This window comes from Leguminivora glycinivorella, chromosome 9 (assembly GCF_023078275.1).
Source record: "Leguminivora glycinivorella isolate SPB_JAAS2020 chromosome 9, LegGlyc_1.1, whole genome shotgun sequence".
Classification (NCBI taxonomy): domain Eukaryota; kingdom Metazoa; phylum Arthropoda; class Insecta; order Lepidoptera; family Tortricidae; genus Leguminivora; species Leguminivora glycinivorella.
The window spans coordinates 18092154-18115954 of record NC_062979.1 but is presented as its reverse complement, the minus strand read 5'-3'; the positions used below and the strand labels follow the sequence as shown (position 1 = coordinate 18115954).

General features: G+C 35.4%; 1 protein-coding gene across 2 annotated transcripts in view; it reads left to right on the top strand.

Annotated features, from left to right (window-relative positions):
• The first annotated feature begins 351 nt into the window (after nt 1-351).
• LOC125229446 (spondin-1-like) overlaps nt 352-23801 on the top strand; it is a 36456-nt gene continuing 13006 nt past the window's right edge. For both annotated transcript variants that reach the window (XM_048134284.1, XM_048134283.1), the window contains exon 1: nt 352-657. In XM_048134284.1, the coding sequence (XP_047990241.1) occupies nt 483-657 (175 nt within the window). In that variant the 5' untranslated portion in view covers nt 352-482. The remainder of the gene's footprint in view (nt 658-23801) is intronic.

Sequence of the window (23801 nt, the reverse complement as noted above, 5' to 3'; positions counted from 1 at the left end):
AAACTACTTGACACACTTGTACTTCGGTAGTTATCTAGATACCTACCTGCCTCTATATTCATATTGGTTCAGATTCTTTTTTCTTAACTTACTAACAACCCTATTCTCAATAATGAAATAGATTTTTCAATTCATTTTGGTTTCAATGTTTGTAATGTTGTAAATAGAACATTGTGGCCCCCTATAAAAACGATCTTATTGATTTACAAATAAAATTATTTTCTATTTTATTTCAAATTCCCGGAAACCATGCATTCAGATTCCAAACAATTTAAAATAATATTCGTACGTTGCCCGCGTTTATTTCCGTCCTCAAACGGCGAGATTCCAAAATAGAAAAGTCAACTGCGCCCGCCCAACGCAATCGCACGCGCCGGTCCGGTGCCGCTTGTATTACCAGCCTTGTAATATCTACCGGTTATTTTCTAAATAAGCATATGTAAACAAAAGAACAACGACACCTTTCCCGAAACTTTTTCAAAATGGGAACCAGCCGGTATGCGGCGGCCATTTTGTTTTTTATCTGTGCTTGTTGGGCTTGTGATGACGACGATGTGGCGGCGTACAAAGTGACCGTTCGAACGTTGTGGAGCGAGGAAACTTTTCCTAAGGACTACCCCGACAACTGGCCGAAGGCGCAATGGTCTCCAGTGTTTGGTAAGAATATGGTTATTCTTTTCTGTTAAAAACTCTGACCGTTATGAAAATCAATTCATATTCACATTACAAGACACTAATGTTTTCGTCGAAATCTATTTACAATACCTGCATGATTTGCATTGTATTGATATACTGGTAAGATTGGGATCCACATCAAAATTATGTTGACGTATGTATGACGTATTTATTTATATTAAATAATGGAGTGGCAGAGAAGGTATATTACGAGTATATTCAGAGTATTTCTCCTACCCCCTAAAAACAGCTGTTTCTTGAAATAAACATGTCGCATGATACTTAGTTTTACATCCATCGTCACGTCATTATCACTTATCAGTAATTATTTTTAAAGCATCTAAAACTAATTTTACACGGTGACTATTTCAGTTGCAGTAAATATATTTATTAGTGTAAGTTTATTTCACTGAAGCCACTTATTGCGAATGTCCCCAACGTCCCCGTTACTTTTCTGCTGATGCACAACTGCGCGTCATTAAATTTATTGCCGGTAGCTGTAAAACATTAAATTTATCGTTGAAATTTGTCATTCCGTTAAAATAATAGTTTTTCAATCCAATAAATGAATTGTCTTATCATTATACTTAAGCTAACATTGAATTGATATATGTAAATATTTAATTTTATTACTATTGTAGTCATGACTATTGTAGGTACGACATTTTTTGATGATGTGACCTGATGGTACCCTTGACCCTACTGGTTGAACTGTGATTGTTCGATTGTAGATGTTATACTGTACAGTGTACTTTAAAAGCATAGGCACATGACAGCGCCCGGCGTGTCCAACACAACAACAGTTTCAGGATGCTGTTAGATTCCCGGGGCATTGCAATGCGATATATCAATGTCAAAAGTGATGATCTGATGATTGAATCGTCAAAACATTGACATATGTCTGATCCATATATCGTATCTGAACCTAATTTTTGACGTTACAACCATTCGAACCAGGCCATACGGCATGTTCGCAGAGTAGCGCACGGATGGCTTTCACGCGATAATGTGAAAACGTGTCCTGTCTCTGCTGAGACGTATCGTGGCTAGTTGCAACCAAAGAGAATAATCATTATTCAAGTGTTTTTGCAAAATGCTTTTAATTTTATGGCGCACAACAGGCTAGTTGGCACTAGTAGTGTGAAAACTAATACACCACGTTTTTTTTGTTTTCCGTTAAATTTGTCACGTCGTTAGGTTCATTATCAGGAAATTATGTTGTAGCAAAAAAAAACATCATTTTCATACATAATAAATAAATTGAATAGTGCGAGAGACCCTTAAGAATAACATTCAATTTAGTGTCAAGTGATTGACGGCACATGTCAAAACAAATAACATTAGGAATTGGTAAAAGCTGTGACATACGTGTTCAGCAATCATCTTTATTTTTTAATAACTCGATAACCGCAGGAGTTAAGACGCTAGTTTCTTAGAGAAATTAATTGTATTTGATGTAATTTTAATCTTCCCTTAAAGTTAACGGAATTCAATAAAAACAGGGTGTATAGTTTCAATTATAGTAGTCAATGCATATTAACAGATATTTGTAACGCTGTGTCAAGAGCAGTTGAAGAGATCAATGCATTTTAGTTTATGGCTTTTGAGAAACCTAAAACACTAACCTGTAGATAGCAAGTGTGATTTCAATAGGTACCTAACACATGTAATTGACCAAATAAGTATTTTTCAGTACAGATGGTGTTTTTTTTACGCACTAGTGCGAGAAGTGGTTCATTATATGCCAGGTCGAAACTTCGAAGGCTCATCTGTACTGAAAAACGTCGTACGATACACGTGCAAAAAGGAAAAGAAAGGAACTTCCTTTTTTACGCACTTGTATCGTAATGTACTATTAAAGATCAGCGATATTGTTATTCCCTTACTGGAAAGTACCACCCACCGAACAAAAAAACACATAGTTCTTAGGTTTTATAAAAACGTGCATGTCATTTCAGTAGAACAGAATGTGTTCTTCGTATTTTTTTCGCAGAGCAAATACACTCGGAAATAGCGGCAAAACCTTGTCCCAACCAATTACTTTAATAAAAACGTCTTTGTTTCGACAACAATAAATGGCTACTAACGAAATTCTTGGAAAATAGCTGAAAGATCGCAATCCGCAGATAAAATCAAATTGGCCCACTCGTTGTATTTTCATTCAATGTAATTAATGAAACAATCCAATGTGGTAACTGGGCGGTAAAAATACCAAGTTTCCTGTTACTCGTAAGTACACTTTACACTGGATATAGTGTAAAACCAGGGCTACACTACGGTGAAGAATGTCTGGCGTCATGTGTCGCTTGCGTACGCGAATTTTCCAGACTTTGCTCAAAACGTCTGGTAAATGACTATAAACCTAAAAATATTGTCGCTTGACATTTACATTTAATTGTTCCCTGGTGTACCTATCTCTGTCATATCATATGTTTATTAACTGTGTGTTACTGTTACCTTAGTTAAAACCGCTTTACTGATCCACTAAAAGTTTAATGATCATCAAAATCTTCATTTTGTATCTTAATTGTTAAAATCAACCTGTCTGTAATGCGCGCAATATTGCTAGATATCTCAAGCAACATCGATTTCGACAGTTCGATTGACTTGACGCTTCCACTTTTTGTGGGACTTTTGTTCCCAGTGTACCCATGGCCTAACATTGTTCATTCGCCGGCAACGTCGAGTCGCGCGCAAAAGTAACTTTGTGACGTTTGCTTGAAGTAGTTAAGAGACATTTGGTGGCGTTAAGATAAGGCTGTATTTATTTGTTCCTACCTTTACAGAACGCTATCTGATGACCTCTTTACAAACATAATGCGAAAAAACGGCAAGTTGTGCAACTTTCGGAAAATGTAAATTCGGTTAAACATAGGTACAGTCACCGGCAAAATTAAGTGATGATTTCTGTACCTTGTCGCTTTTAATCATTTGACAACTTCGTATGACATTTCAAACAAAAAGTTAATGTGACAAGGTACAGAAATCATCACTTATTTATGACGGTGACTGTACAGTCAGCCAAGAAAGTGGTTTACCATAATACCATTGAAACACATAAGGTCGAAAAGTAGTAAACCACTTTTTTGGCTGACTGTACCTATACTTCGAAAACAATACTTTTTCGCTGCTGTATTATTATATGTCAATGAGTTTTTTTGTCGTAAAAATATCACCAAGACAAGTATTCAAATGATACTGTATTTTCCACGGATAAACAAAGATAAAAGCCACAAGACAAAGATATTTCATTAATAAACTCCATTAAAAACACCTAAAAATATAAAACGTCTTTTTTAAGCCGAAACGATGCCGTCTCCATTATTTTATGAAAGGCGATATTGAATTATCTCCGGATATAAATCTCCAGCGCGGGCATTTGAAAGGCATTTTGTTCTTTTCGAGGCAAAAAACGTCTTTTGTCTGTAAGATAAGATAAGATAAGATAAGATATCATTTATTGTATAATTATAGGTTTACATAATGGGTGATATTTTAGTAGGTATCACTATAATTTGCCTGTCAGGCGTACAATATTTCTTTACTTAAATCTAGTTTAACTATTTACAATTCTATTTACAATGTATGCTTAAACTAAACCTTACGCCAGCTTGTATTAAAGCGTTGTATAGAAATCTATATTGAAAAAATCATCTATAGTGTAAGGCATCCTTTTTTTTAACACTTGTGTTATAGATTTTTTAAATAATTTGTCATCCTGATCTTTAATTGCATCAGGTAATTTATTAAATAGTTTCGCAGCCATTACATACAAACTTTTATTGTAATATGCTGTTTTTACAGGGATTTTTGGGAGAATCTCATATCTATTTTGATGATTACGGGGAAAGTTCTTATGTATTATCCTAAAAAGGTTTAAATTTTGTTTGACGAACATACAAGCTTCCAATATAAACATAGATGGCAGAGTTAAAATATTAAGTTTCTTGAATAAAGGCTTGCAACTGTCAGTCGTTTTTGCTCTAGCAATAGATCGAACACATTTCTTTTGTAATATAAACACTTCATTTTTATTACAAGAGTTACCCCAGTGCAGTAGGCCGTATCTTAAAATAGATGATACTTGTCCATGATAAGCACTGAGCGCAGTATTTTGAGAAGATACAGTTGAAATTTTTCTAAGAGCGTAAACATATCTACTTAAACTGTTACAAAGATTATTTGTGTGTGCTTTCCAGTTTCCATGGCAGTCTAATAACAATCCAAGAAATTTTATTTCTGATACTTCCTGTAACGCAATACCATCGTATTTTAGTGTAATCTCTTTTGGATTTGACTGTGGTAGGTAGAACTGCATAAATTTTGTTTTACTTAGGTTTACAACTAGTTGATTCCTAGCAAACCATTTCATAACATTGTTTAACGCTATGTCCAGTCTATCTTGATAGGTATCTCTATCACTCCCTGTAACTAGGATGGATGTGTCATCAGCAAAGAGAACAGTACGATTATTAGTTACGTTAGGCAAGTCGTTGATGAATAATAAAAACAATAGTGGTCCTAATATACTACCCTGTGGAACTCCTCGTTCTACTGATCTTTGCACCGAGTTCATTGTGAATTCCGTTTTGCTTTTTTATCAATTCGAGTTATAACTGTGTATTGCTTCCTATTTTCTAAATATGATTTAATAAGATCGAAAGTTGTCCTCGTATTCCATATTTATAAATTTTGTTAAGTAGCAATTTATGGCATACAAAATCAAATGCTTTCGTCATGTCCATGAAGATAGCTGTGACAGGTTGTCGAGTATTTAAGCATTCTGAGATGGTGTTCATTAGTTCGACTATTGCTAAAGTAGTCGATCTATTTTTCCGAAAACCGAATTGTTCTTTTGCTAATATGTTAAATTTGTCAAAGAATTTGCTTAACCTATTGTATATGGATCGCTCAAATATTTTGGAAAATATTGAAGTTAAAGCTATCGGACGATAGTTTTCACACTGTTCTTTGTCTCCTTTTTTGTATATAGGTTTAACAACCGTTAACTTTAGATTTTCTGGATATATGCCATTTATTATGCTTAAGTTTATTAGATACGAGAGTGGTTCTGCTATCATATTCGAACAGTTTTTAATTACTTTTGTACATATTTCATCATGTCCTACGCTCATTGAATTTTTTAAGCCTTTTATAATGTTTGAGATTTCTTTTGGGGAAGTTGGCTGCATAAAAATAGAATTTTCAACAGTGTTTATGCTGTTTTCAGGTATCGTTTCTGTATCCTGCTTAAAATATGTGTCTGCTAATTCAACAAATGTGTTGTTAAAAGCATTCGCTATATGGAAGGGATTGTGTAGAATGTTACCTTTGTAATTGATCTGTTTTATCTCTTCTTTAGGGTTTTTGTATTTATTCTGATTTATAATATGCCATATGGCTTTACTTTTGTTGCTAGACTTACTGATAGAGTTAAAATGTTCAAGTCTCTGAGAGTACGTAATTACTTTTCTCAACAATTTATTGTAATTTTTGTAGTGATTGCTATATAACTCTCCATTTTTAAGATATTGCTGATACATTTTTCTTTTATGTCTACACGATTTCTTTATGCCCTTTGTCAACCACGCTGGTTTTCGTTTTATGTTACATTTTATTAGTCTGTATGGGAAACATAGATCATAGAACAACTTAAAGGTATCATAAAAAGTATTGTACGCAGTATTGCAATCATCATTGTCATATACATCAGAAAACGTAAGGCTTGCTAAACACATTTGAAATTTAATTAAGTTTTCTTTACAATAATCTCGTTTTTTAACATACCATGAGTCAAGACTATTTTTATTTTTAACTGGGCACTTTAGAATTTGCGCCGAATGATCTGATAGGTTTAGATGTAAAACTTTACTCTGGGATCCGTGAATGTTGTGAATAATATTATCTACACATGTCCCACTTGCTAGTCTTGTGGTTTCTTTAAATTCCAGTTTTAAGTTGTAGCTTATCAGTAGGTTTTCAAATTCTCGTGATATTTTAGTGTCTTGCATCATGTTGATATTAAAGTCACCACAAATTACAATTTTTTTCTTATATGACTTGCACAATTTTATTAACATTGATTCCAAAATATACATAAATTCAATTAAGTTAGCATCATTTGGTACTCTATATATGCAAACAACCATTATATTATCCTTAAGTAGATGAACGGCACAACATTCAAATACAAGATTTACAGATAGTTCTTTGAATTCTATTAATTCCTTATATTCTATTCCCTTTCTTACTAGTATACACGCGCCCCCCCTTCTTGTATTCCGACAGTGAATGGCGGCCACATTAAAGTTTAAGATGTTCAAATTTGTATGTTCACCCTTTTTTATAAAGTGCTCTGTTAAGCATACGATGTCCACATCATTTCCCGTTGTAAACATTTCATCTAATGCTGCTTCTAAATTTTCTTTCTTGTTAAGAATCCCCGCAATGTTTTGATGTAGAATTACCATGTTACTCAATTGTGTTGACTGCGTTTCGAAAAAACATATTTTTGTTAACTTCATTTTCTGCTTTACTCTGAGAATCTGTTTCTACTTGTGGTATCTGTGTTTTAAAGTAATCCAAAATGTTGCTTTGTGTAACCTTTTTGGGTTTTGTGCATTGAATCTCTGATTTATAGTAGTCTTGTATTTTCTTCTGTATCATTCTGCTAGCTTTATGTTCCCTACTGTTTTGTATGTTGGGTGTTTTATTCCAAGCTATAAAGTTTCCTATATGGCGTATGATATTGGCCATACCGCTATATTTAATTTTCCCTGTTTTTGTAGAAAACATTTCTGCACTTAAGTCTAGGTTTGAGTCAAATGAGTAGTGCCGTTTGTGAAACGCCGTATTGTTCATCAGTAATGCGTTGAAGTTTTCAACCTTTGTATTGTATATAGGTTTTCCACAAATGTAGGTAGGACAGGCTATGATAATATTTGTATGTGTCATAGAGTTCAATGTACTATTTATAAGTCGGATTAGTTCATGTTGATTTGCGTTTCGGCTAAAATCTTCTTCTCCTATTAAAATCACACAATAATCACTAGTTGTTAGTTGACACAGTTTATTGTCTATATTTTCTAATAAGTTACTTATTCCTCCTCCAGGTGTTATGTAATGACAGTAGTCCCAGTTCTGTAGCGATGCCTCGCTACTAATGATATTTGTAATTCTGTTTTTATTATTGCTACTAAGTACTACTAATTTACGTCTAGAGGCTGCCTTTTGTGTTTTCCTGTTGTCCCTACTTATTTCTGTTTGTTTGATTTTCACCTGTGATGGGATTTGCTGTGGACTATTTGGTGAAATATCGATTTCTATAATATTAGTTTTGTTTACTGTGTCCAGCAGGTTTTCATTCGGTACTTGAGGTTTGACGAGAGGTGAAGTAATTTTTATGTTTCTAGATTTACGTTTCTTTAAAGGTGTCGTTAGAGCTGCCGGCGGCGTTTCGCTCAAAAGCTGTTTGTACATATTAATTTTCTTTTGCTGCTCCTCGCTATTTTTTTGTAGGCTTATTATATCCATATTGAGACGAGATATCTCTTCATGAGCACTTTCCAGTTCCAATGATAGATTTTCTATTTCTAAGTTTAATTCCTGAACTTGTAGGTCTCCAGTTACGGACATACTTGGCAGACTTCGAGGGCTATCTGGGTCTGTTTGTGAAATTGTATCCTCATCAACATCTGTTTCTGATTCAACATCTGATATAGCCTTTGGCTTGGGATCACACTTATTTTTATTTTGATGAGCTCTCCTGGTTACAACATTTGTGAACGGTTTTGTGCTAGGGATATCTTTATGAAGTTGCTGTTCCCTAGGAGAATTGTTTGCAGAGGTACTGGGAAGGTTATTAGAGGCAGGGTCTTTATTTTTTTGCAAAAGTTTTAAACATTTTTTACATGTCCAAGACTTCCGATTTCCGGGTTTCATTAAATCATAAAGTTGATTGGACACTGTTGTACATGTAATGTGAAGCGTAGATGTACATTTTGAACAAGTTAAATAGTGTTTTTCTCTTATTTCTCTTTGGCAGGACTTGCATGTTGGTATTTTAGTGTTTGGTGTCATTTTTAGAAATTAATTATTAATTTTGTTCAGTATAATATGTATCAATCTTCGTAAACACCTTTTTTCTTAGGTTTTCGAACGCACCCTCTAGTTGTCATCTATACGTCAAAGTTGTCAAATACGCAGTTGTCACAATTGTCACATGTCAATGACAGTACCGGCACAGATACTGGGGAAACTTCATACAACCCACATAGCCAGTATCTCGACGCTATGGTCGGTAGGGTAGAAAGTACTTCCTTGCATTATCGCTTACAATTTTTTCCATTTTGCTTATACTTATTGCAAACGTAAACATATAAAAGGCAAGCAAACAACGATCTTCTTACAGCACATTGAATGTAATAGTTATTACGGATGCAGGATACTCGCCGATGCCTACTTACTAATACCTTCCCACTGAGCCACCTGCATTTTATCCCCGTCCCCGTCCCCTATTTCTATCCCTATCCCTATCCCTAACCCTATCCCGTTCCGTCCCTGTCCCTGTCCCTGTCCCTGTCCCTGTCCCTGTCCCTGTCCCTGTCCCTGTCCCTGTCCCTGTCCCTGTCCCTGTCCCTGTCCCTGTCCCTGTCCCTGTCCCTGTCCCTGTCCCTGTCCCTGTCCCTGTCCCTGTCCCTGTCCCTGTCCCTGTCCCTGTCCCTGTCCCTGTCCCTGTCCCTGTCCCTGTCCTTGCCCCTGTCAAATTATCATGCTAGGAGGTGAACTATAAAAAATCCTTTCTTAGTGCTCCTCTAAGGAACTTCCGTGTTAATTTGAAATCTCTTGAACCAGAAGTAAAGATAAAAACTAAAGCTATACTTATGGCTATTTTGGATATTTTAACCTCATTGCACAACAACAGGGGAGAATATTTCTTTTCCACCTCATTAAATTTTAAAATCGTTGTATTTATCGTGATCAGCGACCCGATAAACCATAAAAACGATACCCATATTGTGCTTTTGACTTTACCCCCTTTGCACCCCTTTAGGGGTCAAATTTCTTTAGAAATCCTCGAGTTTCGAAAGTTTCGAATAAAATAGTCAAACTAATCTTGTTTCCCCATACAAACTTTGAACCCCCATTTCACCCTTTTAAGAGGAGAATTTTGAAAAATCCTTTCTTAGTGCTCCTCTACGCCATATAAGGAACCTTTGTGCCAAATTTGAAATCTCTAGGACCAACAGTTTCGGCTGTGTGTTGATATGTCAATCAGTCAGTCAATATCTTCTTTTATATATTTAAACCCCATTGCACCACAACAGGGGAGAAGGTATTTCACTTCCGCCTCGTTAGATTTTAAAAACGTTGTGTTTATCGTGATCAGCGACCCGATAAACCATAAAAACGATACCCATATTGATTTTTTGACTTTATCACCCCCTTTTCACCCTTTTAGGGGTTAAATTTTCAAAAAACCTGAAACACGTAGTCAGCCATATGTCTTAAGGAATCTTCCTGTGAAGTTTCGAATAAAATAGTCAAACTAATCTTGTTTCCCCATACAAACTTTGAACCCCCATTTGACCCCCTTAGGAAGTGAATTTTGGAAAATTCTTTCTTAGTGCTCCTCTACACTATATAAGGAACCTACTTGACAAATTTGACGTCTCTAGGACCAGCGGTTTCGGCTGTGCGTTGATATGTCGGTCAGTCAGTCAATATCCTCTTTTATATATTTTTTTGATATTTAAACCCCATTGCACCACTACAGGGGAGAAGGTATTTCACTTCCGCCTCGTTAGATTTTAAAAACGTTGTATTTATCGTGATCAGCGACCCGATAAACCATAAAAACGATACCCATATTGATTTTTTGACTTTATCACCCCCTTTTCACCCTTTTAGGGGTTAAATTTTCAAAAAACCTGAAACACGTATTCAGTCATATGTCTTAAGGAATCTTCCTGTGAAGTTTCGAATAAATTAGTCAAACTAATCTTGTTTCCCCATACAAACTTTGAACCCCCATTTGACCTCCTTAGGAGGTGAATTTTGGAAAATCCTTTCTTAGTGCTCCTCTACACTATATAGGGAACCTACGTGCCAAATTTGAAATCTCTAGGACCAGCGGTTTCGGCTGTGCGTTGATATGTCAGTCAGTCAGTCAGTCAGTCAGTCAGTCAGTCAGTCAGTCAGCTTCTTCTTTTATATATTTAGATCATACCTATATCTTTGATCATAGGTCTGTATGCCTCTCTTTTTCTTTAACGTGAATAAAAAGGACGACATGTTGTCTATGACTATATTTCTATGATAGTGTAATATCGGCCTATTTAGGCTTCCCACAGACAGTCTTAAAAATTCATAATCTTAAAAAAAACTTGTATGCAATCTGACAGTTCAAACTGACACTGACAAGACACTGACAGATTTTTTAAGATGAATTTTTAAGACTGTCTGTGGGGAGCCTAAGGCTTCCCACAGACAGTCTTAAAAATTCATAATCTTAAAAAAAACTTGTATGCAATCTGACAGTTCAAATCTGTCAGTGTCTTGTCAGTGTCAGTTTGAACTGTCAGATTGCATACAAGTTTTTTTTAAGATTATGAAAATTAAGACTCGTCTGTGGGGAGGCTTAGTCTGTAAAAATAGAGATGGGAAATACGAGTATAAAATAAATAAATACATTCTTCTCTTCTCCTTGCGCAAAGACCTAAGTAATATAATTCATGTAGCATCCATCTAATTTCTAGTCCACCACTGAAGAATCTACTTACCTCAATAATAGCTTCTCTATCAAATAGAAAATAAAACAAAACGGCATTGTAGGTAATATAATTTATTACTTCAATAAGTTCAACACTTTCAACTATTTTCGTTCAAAGTGATCGTGGATTACCTATATTGCATGCAAAATCAATTCTCTGTTGTTCTTCGAATGTTAATAACGGATATACCTGATTTTCGAGAACGACAAAACCTATTTAGTTTAACAAGAGCAAATAAATTGGACTCAAATTTCTTTCAGATACTTACAAGAAATACTGGATTTTCCTCTTTTTCTTGGAACTTGTTATTTTTTGTTCTATTTATAATTGTATTTCATCATTTGCACAAGACATACATACATACATACAATCACGCCTGTATCCCATAAAGGGGTAGGCAGAACACATGAAACTACTAAAGCTTCAGTGCCACTCTTGGCAAATAAGGGGTTGAAAGAAAACGAAACTGTGACATTGCACTGACAGGTTGCCAGCCTCTCGCCTACGCCACAATTTACACAACAAGGTAGATAATAGCATATATACATCACAAGCTTAATACAATACACATAACATACTTTAACAGGTACGAGTGGCAACGAATCTTCTAAGCCAAATATCTATCAATCATTCCTAATATTATTATTTTAAATACCAGTGACCACTAATTCACAGTTATTGACCCTTAAATAATATGGTTTTAGTTAAAAAGCTTCTTATTTTGTCACGAGGTTCACAAGCCTGCTTGATGATGTGGTGGATGCGTGCTGTTAGATATACCTTACACACAGCCTTTATCAGCAACATCCTGTGATTGTTTTCAAATTCTTGTTCATGTGAATGCACCGTTAGATTATCAAAAAGCCTAGTTCCTATAAATGTCCCTCCGACTTTATTTATGATGGACATTACATGTTTTTGACGGCCTAAAAATTCGGCGCGCACGGTGGTTTTTTGCTGCCTTATAATTCTCTCAGTGGTTTCACATATTTTAAACACATCTTTGGATGGCATTATTAGTCCGCCTCGGTCTTTAATACTGATCAATGTTATTATCTCTGAATTTTTTTCTCTGCTGTATAGACTTTCTATGCATTGTTCCATGTAATGTACAATGTCTTTTGAATATTCACTCAGCAGACTCGGCGATGGAACATAGTCGTGATCTTCAAGATGGAACTGCATTATATTTGATGATTCTGAGTTTTCAGCATCACGTACAAGACATACATTTCCACTGCTCTGGTTTATAGCATCGACTGGATTTTTAGGCTTGTAGTTCAGAATACTAATCTTTTCCAAAGGTATGCAATTTCCGGTAGAACCATCCTTAAATTGAGCATGCACTAGAAGTCTTTTGTAAGCGGCTTGAAAGTTCCGAGCAGAGGGATTATTATTAGAACCACACTTTGCTCTTATTGCTCCAAAAAAGAGTTCAATCTGGTCTTGAGACATCTTATACGTGCACAGGTATTTTAACTTATTCTTGATTACTGTATTGTCGAAAATTTTTAATAGTGACTTCATGCAGACCAAGAAGCCGTTAAAACCAGTTTTTCGGTTTGAATCAATTATGTATGTTTCGTCATCCATTTTCAAGTTTCGAATGTACCAGTCGGCTGCTTCAAAGAATAGTTTTGTCTCTTCGTAGTTAAAGGTTGACAGTGCCCGTTTCCACCCTTTGGCTCTCAAATTTCGACTGTTAAATATGTCAAAGAGATTGTTGAAGATTCTAATAAATTTTATGGTACCGTCACAATCTTCGAACCCGGGGATCCTCTTATCTTTGCAATATTGCAAAGCATCAGCCACAGAGTTGCTAAAAAGCTGTGTCGCAAGGCGGACCTTCATTTTTTGTTTTATAAAGTTGATATGTGATCGCCTTAGTTTATTGCCAAGATGTAATCCCTCATCTTCTTGTAATTTAACAAGCTGTTCTATATGTGTCCAGGAGATGATATTGTTGTCAGAATCACATTCAATGTTTTTTTATCAGCGAGTGCGTTTCGCACCAACTTTATGTTGTGACAAGGATCTGGCCATAAACATATCTCTGAATTGGATTCGCCACACTGAAACGAAGTGGATTCTGCAGTTACACCACAACCCAAATTATTGCACATGGCAATATTTGAAGCTGCCCCATCGAATGTGAGTGCTACGACAGAGATGCCACATTCTTGTAGTAGATTTACACATTGTCGAACTAGGGTCGCTTTCTGTTCAGAATTTATGGAATGTATAAAAAAATATCCAACAGGTATTTTCCAAGTTTCATTTAAGCATGTAGCCATAAATGTTAAAGCCTGTGTCGCAACGGGGACTGAATCAGAATCTAATTCGCAACCGAGATTAACGAAGCCGTAATAGTTTTGATTATGACTGTCCCACTCAATAAGTTTGCGAATCGCCATTTCGTCAATGGCTAATGTACAGAACAATTGTTTTTTCGGGTTTTCCTGTACTCGAGCTTTGATACTATCAAAAGATTCGGAGGTGAACCCGGGATTGCAGTCAACTCCCTTGTACCATGCAGTAATAGTTTTCGGATGTGGCAAGACGTCTTGGAACTGCTCACGGATGAATAAGTACGCTTTCGGCGAAAGGTAATGTAATGTCACTGCAAATTTTTTTATTTCATGGCTGTACTCTCTCGTTAGGGCTTCACCTCCTTGTTTCTGCAAAAATCTTCGTATAATGTCATTTTGATTAATGTTATGTAACAGTGTAATGTATTCGGTATCAACATTCTCTTCTTTAAGCCGATTAATTAAAATGGTATAGAGATCGTCTGTCTTCTTCCCTAGGCGGGAAAGACGCTTTCTTAAAGACTTGATTTTCTGCAAGCGTCTTTGGGAAACTTTCCTAACTCTTTCTAATTCTTTTTGCATACTTAAGATGGTTCCTTCATGTTGATTGCATGTAGAACATGCAGGCGTCTTGCATATCTCTTTTTTGGCAGAAAACGATTTGGTCATAATATTTTTTCGTGGGGAAATGTTTTTAAATCTATTTAATTCATGCCGCCCTCTTGAAATTTTTGGTACAAATTGACTGTTTGAAGATGCTGACGTCTTGTATCCTAGTTTTGCATTAAAGCTTGGTGCCTATAATGAAAAATATATAACAATACAGGAATGTAGTTCATTATTACCAGCTTCCTCAAAATACGACCACAATTTTATTATTTATATGTACGTTTAAATGTACAAAATATGGGTTTAATACGTAATTATTCTTATGTGTAATATTGAATTACTAAAGTACTAGTGTTTATTAATGAAGTATGGTGTCATGTTTGTACATACATACTATTACATACATACATACATACTTATAATCACGCCTGTATCCCATACACGGGTAGACAGAGCACATGAACTACTAAGTTTTAGTGCCACCCTTGTCACAATTTAACCCATATCCCACAGTCGACTTGTACGACACCCACGGGAAGAAAGGGGGTGGTGAAGTTCTTAACTCGTCACCACACGCGCCACAGAGGGGAAGGGGGGGGGATCATGTTTGTGCCTGAATATATTTCTAATGATGGAGAAAAACTTCAATTTACCAGTTTATTATTGGAATGTGATTTAGACTCGGCACAGTCGACATTTGACTTCATATCCGTGACTTCCAATATAGGTGGCGTTGTCTCAATTGACTAGAAATTAAAACATGAGTATAAATCTCTAATGTGGTATCCTATACTTTCAAGGTACTTATGCAATTCAATGAGCACCGCAAAACAACCGTAAAAAATAACAAATAAACATTATACAGGATATCCTCAGACACCCCGCAGATCATTAAACAACTTCTTTATTCTTCTTCTTTTTTTATTTTTATTTTGTTTTTTGTTGCAAAGAATTTAAGTTTGTGGTTGAATAAAAAATGTATGTATCTATATTTTATCAAGGGGTACATACCAACCCCGAAATCATTTGTGGTAGACCACAGGCAGTATTTACAACTTATTATTGGTTTACTGGTACTGTTATTGATTGACTGGTAGAGGATTCCTCCAGAACAAAAATGATGTAGCGAAATAATTATTCAATAAACTTACCAATTCCAAGGGGATATCAATATTTTTTCCGGAGACTGCATTCAGACTGGATATTTCTATTTGTTCTGTATCACACAAACCCATAGGCACTGGATCACTCACCTTTTAAAATATAATTAAATTACATTAAATCTCTACAGCCGAACGAATGTGCAATAAATAAATAAACTTACCAATTCCAAGGTGATATCAGCGTTTATCCGTGAGCCCGATACATTCGGACTGGACATTTCCATTGGTTTGGTATCACATATATCCATATGCACACCAGGCACTGGATCATTTACCTTAAAACATATAAGTAAATGAATGATAATCGCTATAACCAAACGAATGTGCAATAAAATAATTTTAAGAAAAAAAACCACCGCCTTTGGGGTTCTGGTAAAAGCTACTGGCGAATGTTGGATTATGTAGAAATGTGTAGGTATTTTTTTAAACTGCCTTTAATGCTTTAATTATTTGATAGCAACACAAATGAATATACGTATACCGTTAAGGTTTGAGGAGTTTCCTCAATTCCTCATGAATCCAATTAAAAGAAATCGAAGATTGACAAAATTTGACTTGAAAACTCAATATTCTTTACAAACACAACTAAATAAATGTCACTGTTCTGAACTTAAATGCTTGCTATTCTTATAAAAATACCAAAGTCACTATAAGTGTGCCGTTCAGATTTGAGGAGTTCCGTTCTGACCATCATCAGCAGTTCAACTGCACCAAATGTCACTGGTCACTGTTCTGGACATAAGTGCATGCTGTTCTTATAAAAATATCAAAGTCACTATAAGCGTGCCGTTCAGATTTGAGGAGTTCCGTTCTGACCATCATCAGCAGTTTCACTGCTCTAAATGTCACTGTTTTGTATGTAAATGCATGCTGTTCCTTAAAAAACACAAAAATCACCATATGTGTGCCTTTCAGATTTGAGAAGTTCCCCCAATTTCTCCAGGATCCCATTATCAGAACTGGGTTCTGTGAAAAATGGGATCTATCTGTATACATATACATTCAATAAAAAAAATTCAAAATCGGTCCAGTAACGACGGAGGAAAACATACACACGAATTGAGAACCGCCTTCCTTGAGAGATTTGAGGCGGCGGTTAAAAAAGAAAAATGAAATAAATAAACTTACTGATTCCAGGGGGTTTTCAGTATTTATCCGTGTGCCTGATACATTCGGACTGGACATTTCTATTTTTGCGGCATCACATATATCCATAGGCACATCATGCACTGGATCATTTAGCTTAAAAAATATAAGTAAATGAATTAAAATCGCTATAACTAAACGATTTTGCAATAAGAAAAGAAAAGAAAGATGAAACAAATAAACTTACTAGTTCCAAGGGGATATCAGTATTTATCTGTGAACCTGATGCATTCGGAGTGGACGTGTCTATTTGTTCGGTATCATATATATCCATAGGCACTGGATTATTTGCCTGAGAAATATAACTAAGCTAATTAAAATCACTATACCCAAAGAAAAATAATCCACTATATGTATATTATGAAATCAAATTTACTAGCTATTTTCCTAAACCCATTTCCTATAGTTTCTAATAATGCCTATCGAGGTAAAAAATATAATTTATGTTACTTTTCCAATTTTGCGGCGACTTCTGTACCTATTAATAACTGATACATGAGATTACATGTATAGGAACATTAGGATCAGGAGCACTTCTTTTAAATTAAAATATGACTTATATACCTAAGTAATATTTGCCTATTGCTAGATGCTAACTAGTCTAACTACTGAAACCACAAATATTCGTTTAAATATTACCAAAAAGTCTGTGTTTGTCAAGTGCAACTCTGGTAAAGCCTGACTTTTTAACCTCCTCCATTTAGTAGTTTTACTTGGCAGAAAGGAGTCCGATGAAAAGTGCCTTGAACATATTTTACTATGGCTGTTCCAAGACCAATCTTGCCTATTAACTCGCTGAATCCATAAGCGTTTTAATTGCTCGTCTTTTGGAAATCTAAGAAATATATAAAGTTGAATTTGGGAGATAGCTAAGTAACAAGAGAATCATAACAAAGAACAGTAATCATTGATGTATTTTTTAAGGTATGAATTTCGATATATTATTGCAATGTCGATAAAACACATCACATCACTATGCTAGAATTTGCGAGATAACTAAATAACAAGAGAATCATAACAAAGAACAATAATCATTGATGTCGTTTTAAAGGTATGCATATCGATAGGTTATTATTGCAAGGTCGATAAAACACAACACATCACTATCCCAAAAAACATAACCTTTCCGCGTTAGAGAAAACTTTGAAAAAATATGCATAAATCTACACAAAATCGAATGAGATTTGAGTTGTATAAACTACCAATATGAACATTTATATTTCTATCAGGTTCTGTCAATAAAGATTATACCGGCACAGCTGTTGATTTACCTCTTTATTTCAATTGTTTTTTCGCAAAATTGGCAGTTATTTCAAAGAGTTTGTATGTGTGCGTGTGTTTTGATATATCAATTACGATATTCCAATTTTGTTTCGATAGAATAACATGTGAAAAAGGCTCACCAAGTGTGTAATGATCTCGTCTCGATCAGCAAGTGTTTGCTCCTTTGTTTACTGACGCTTTCATGCAGGTTTGTGCGGTTTTTCCTATTTTATTCTTCATAAATAGCCCAGTGATGTTCGTATAGTGTTGCTTCGTTAACTACCCAATCCTAATAAAAAGTGCGTGACAGCCCTATCACGTACACAGAACAAGATCAGATGGATTTGCCATAGGAAATAGTTGTATGCTACACAAATATAATTTGTTTTGTGCGCCGATGTCATTTTCGTGTAAACACTCAAGGGTGGAGAGACTTGTACGGATTTAGAAGGAAGCTGGTATATTGTAAATAAATTACGTTTCATAGGGGATGCAGGGGTGTGTGGAACGTTTGGGGTTTTAAGAATTATTAATGGCTTTTTGCTTTTAAGGTTGTCAATTTGTTTCTTGGTACTGTAAAGGAAGAAATAGCAGACGTGGCAGTCAAGAAGCTTATAATTTTTGCGAACTAAAACATAACTTTAGTAGATCCAGTCTACTAAAGTATTTTTTTTCATAAAGTGTCTAAATAAAGTTAGTTTTTTTTTTATTAAGGAAATTTATAATTTTATTAATTACCTACTCATTTTTATATTTTTTATCAGATAATTTAACAAACAAAGAATAAGTCTTATGTGAGATCCTTTTGAGAGTCATCGTATTCTATTTTTTTTATATGTAGGTATTATATTTCCGTAGAAAACTTACAATTACAGTTATAAGAATGGTAATGATTAATTGTACTACTATAAAAATAAATGATCCTTTTTACAATTTTATACTGATACATAATAATACATTATGTCTATTCCTATTTAAGACGATACAGGAGGGGTTAATTCTCCATACAAACGCTCTCGACTATTTCCTTCCTGGTTTTTGAAGATAAGGTCAGTGTGGGGAAGACCAAAAATTTCCAAAAACGGCCTTTTTCATTATGGCGCAAAAAAAGGTGTGATACTCAAGATTGGTAACAATTAGCCAAAAAAAATTAACGGTCCGACACAGATTATTTCATTGTTGTTCAGATTTTCAAATTTCGTTACGATTGAGTAAGTTTTGAAGGAGGAAACAGTCGAAAGCGGAACCTCGATTTTAAAGATTTTTTTCGCAATATCTTATAACTGAGTTGTTCTTAATCGACAATTTTTTTTCGATAAATCTAGTTAATAACACTAGTATATTTAACTATTCCCAAATTGAAAGGGGGGCTCCTTTCCATTTTAGCATTTTCACTCCTGTAGCGTCTTAAAGATACTTATCATCTGTCATTTTGTTTAAGATAATAGGCCTAATAGTAGGATATTTTATACAATCGTGATATAATACAAAGCTTTTCAGTCGAGTACAATGTTTAGGCCACGAAGTTTGCTGAGTGGCCTAATAGTACGGTACGAGAGTGAAAAGCTTAATTATATTACTATTGTATACAATACTTTTTCTATGAGTAATCATTTTCATCATCAATGGACGAAAAATATCATCATTCAAGTTAAAATTAATGTTAATAGCGTCGTTCACCGTTGTATCAACATCGAATTACCTAGCAACCAATTGTTTGTAATAACCGTCTCTGATTGGTCGATAACGCGATAGATTTTAAAAAATGTGTTTCAGATACAGAAAAATTTGCCAGATATCGCAAATTAGTATAGAACTTGTATGAAGTTCTATTTTTGAATTTTTTTCAGTTAACTAAAGTGAAGTGTAATGAAATATTATAGTTGTCTAAGTGTCAAAGACTATCCAACACTAAAAAGTCGGCACATATAGTTTAGCCTGTGGTGTCCTAATTGACAGATTAAAGTCGACGAGTAGAAAAATTGCATTAAGTATGACTGCCAAACATATACACCTAAAGTACATCAATGAATACTCAATGAGACGACACAGTTTACACGAACACAAACGAATTAGCTCAAAAATGTTAACATTGGCATTTTTAATATTATATAGTTATTTTATAGCAAAATTACACAATAATGAAATTCCTCTGGGCCTTATTAATATTCTGTGACATTCGTGGAATTCGTTAAGAATCGTAATTTAAAATTGAATTTAAAGGATGCGTAGTTGTAATACAATTTTAAAATAATAACGAGCAAGGACCATTTAATACTAGACTGATATAGCCCATACAAAAAAGCGTACCCCTGAAAAAAGCTTAGTTTTTGCTTTAAAACTAGATGGCGTTGTTTCGTAACCCGGGAGTGGAAAAAAACATATTTTCACACATATTTTTACTTGTTTTTATATTATACTATGAATAACTATCAAAAAACTTTATTTTAATATCAAAATATTGGCTCAAAACACAATTTTTACAAATTATAATTTTTGGTCGGCCTTGACGTAGTTGTGATCGCTTCGCTGGCTAAGTTTGTTCGCATGTTGTCTAATTATTGCCAAATAAAATGACTAGATGACGTTGGTGGACTAGGAAAATGTCACATCCGTTTCGTTGTTCATTAATATAATATACTTAGTGATAATAAACCTATATGTTGAGCTCAAATACGTTCAACAAAACGCAATCATTGTGCCAACAGATGTGACATCTGACATCCATGTCACATCACAAATGTCATTGTATGATTTATTGAATATTCATAATATGGATATTAAATATTTTAGAATCGCAGCAGCAATGCGAGTAGAGATACAGAATTAATAACGGTATAAATTAATAATTGTATGACCAATGACCTCATACATAAATTTACCAGTTTAGGTGACAGAAGGCGAATCCAATTTGTAAACATTAAATGTGCTAAGGAAAAGAATCTTTCCGATTTTCAACGGGACACGGCTGAAGGGGCGAGCTGGTTTCGACTGCGCCCATGCATCTCAATTGTCCAGAAAGTTCATTCGAAGATCATTTTGCTTATAATAATCTGAGTAATCACAGTGAACGGTTTGACAGTATTTCAGCTAACATGTAGAGAGACTTGCTAGCTTCGTCGGTCAGGCTTCGTCTTGGACACAACGCGGATAGTTCAGCGTTTCTTGTATGTCACTCCGAGCACCCTAACCATCGGCAGCGTAGGCCATGCACTGGCCGACTAGGTGTGGCACTTTGGATTACGTTTTTATAATAAATTAATGATAGTTTGTATTGTTTTGGTAATATATTTTCTACTCGTATACTACTCGTTTGGTACTCGTATAAACCTAAACTCTGACATAAGTAATAATTAATGAGACTAAATTTAATGCGTTTTCACATTATCCGATCCGATATCGGATGTAGGACTGATACCCCATACATTACAGGCGCTATCTTGGATTTTTTCCAATGAAATCCTTCCGACATCCGATATCAGATCGGATAATGTGAAAACGGACTAAGACAATAGATACCTTGTTAGTGTTATATACCTATGCCTATGTATATCCCACCAAAAACATTCTGTAAAAAATAGCCGTCTCGATGGAGCTGCTTGTTTATCTCTAAAAAGTAATGAAATCTACATAAAGTTCCTTACTGCGATTTCTTTATTATTATAGTTAACTAGCCTTTGCCCGCGGCTTCGATCGCGTTAAATTCGAAAATCTCTCCACAAACTTCCATCCTCCATTATAAGGAAGTGGGGGGATATAAAAAGAGACAAAAAGTAGCCTATGTCACTTTCCATCCCTTCAACTATCTACACTTAAAAAATCACGTCAATACGTCGCTCCGTTTTGCCGTGAAAGATGGACAAACAAACAGACACACACTTTCCCATTTATACTTGACGTGACTTGGCCGTTGAAGTGTAGCGGTGCTGGCGACAGATTGGTGCAATGGTGTCATGGAGCACCTGGTTATAAACTTCTTTATACCCTTGTGTACAAAGAAGTTTATAAGTTTCATATTCGATGGTCCGAGCTAAGGTTCGTAAAGCCATGAAGCCGAGCTGATTAATCATTGACGCTAAACGCCGATCGAAACGCAGTTTGAAGTGGGCGATAGACGTACGATACGAGCAAGTATGCGTACTTATGGCTCGACGACCTTTTTCGATTATGTGTCACCGTAAGTGCGTTTTCACATTATCCGATCCGATATCGGATATCGGACCGATAATCCATACATTACAGGCGCCATCTTGGATTGTTTCTATTGAAATCCTTCCGACATCCGATATCGGATCGGATAATGTGAAAACGGTCTAAGTACGCGTAAAAACCGCCGCGCATAGTAGTCGACCATCCAACGCGTACTTGCTCGTACGCCTATCACCCACTTGACGTCGCGCCAACACTTTATGGAAAAAGCGGGTTTTCGACAACTACCAATAAGATTTTAGACATTCAAAAATCTTCAATAATACTCAACTGTTTCGGTCACACTTGTTCAAATATAGGATAATAATAATAAATAATAATAATAAATATTGGGGGACACCTTACACAGATCAACTTAGCCCCAAACTAAGCAAAGCTTGTACTATGGGTGCTAAGCGATGATATACATACTTAAATAGATAAATACATACTTATATACATAGAAAACATCCATGACTCAGGAACAAATATCTGTGCTCATCACACAAATAAATGCCCTTACCGGGATTCGAACCTGGGACCGCGGCTCAGCAGGCAGGGTCACTACCGACTGAGCCAGACCGGTCGTCGAATCAGGATAGGATTGGTGTGAGCGAGACGGTCAGGAGATTGATTGTCAACATGATATCTATCATAAACACCGTTCGAAATGGCCTCATTAAAATCTAAATTTTAAATATATTGAAAGTAATATTACTAATCATTGACGTCACGCTCAAAATGAAAGAGATAGAAAATTTGACAGTATGGTACTCTTTTGCATGATTGTCATAATTCAAAATAAGAACGATGGCTTGCGTTGTAAACAGGGACCGAAACATGACACGGGCCCCTAGCGTCATCTATATACTTTTCACTGTATCACTTGTAATGCCGTTGAACTACCGCGTGCGTATTTTAAAAAAAACGACATTTTTATTCAAATGACACTCTTAGTGACATCTAGCGACATAGATTTACGGCTGCCAACGGGGTACGGTGTTTAGTATGGACTCTGCTGGTCCTTTATAATCGTCCTTGATAACGAGTAATAAAATACACTTTCGACAAATTATAGTTTAATATATATTATGTTTGCATTTTTGCAATCTACTCACAAATACCTTTTATTTGACACCTCGCATGGCATTCAAAATAAAAATATGATTTTTTAATGTGGTGTATGTGTATCTATAGATATATATGTCATGTATCATCCATGTATTGAGTAGTCTGTAAGTTGAGTTTGAACAATAAACACATGTAATCGAGCTCCGTATTTCATTGTTATTCCGCCAACCGTACATGGCGACCCTTGGCCAGTCGCCACGCGCCGCGCGTGTTTGCCTAATAAGTCAGTGATCAGACCAAATATGTGCGTCGCGAGTGATTCGAAACCGAGACTGTTTGCGGCCTTACTAGAACAGACAGGAAAAGTTTTAGTGTCTAATAACACCAGTGCAACGAAAATTCCAAATGGGTTCTTCAACTTCCACTGAAAAAAAGAAGAAGTGATAATCGCTCAAACTGCAGCAGGGGCAGCAACAATAACGACTTGCAACAATTGAAATTTCATGCCTCCACCACCAACATCATCCTAGCCATTATATTATTCATTGTTTTGCTGACGTTACTTTACGGAATATATAAAATATACCATAAGTGCCACAAGAAGT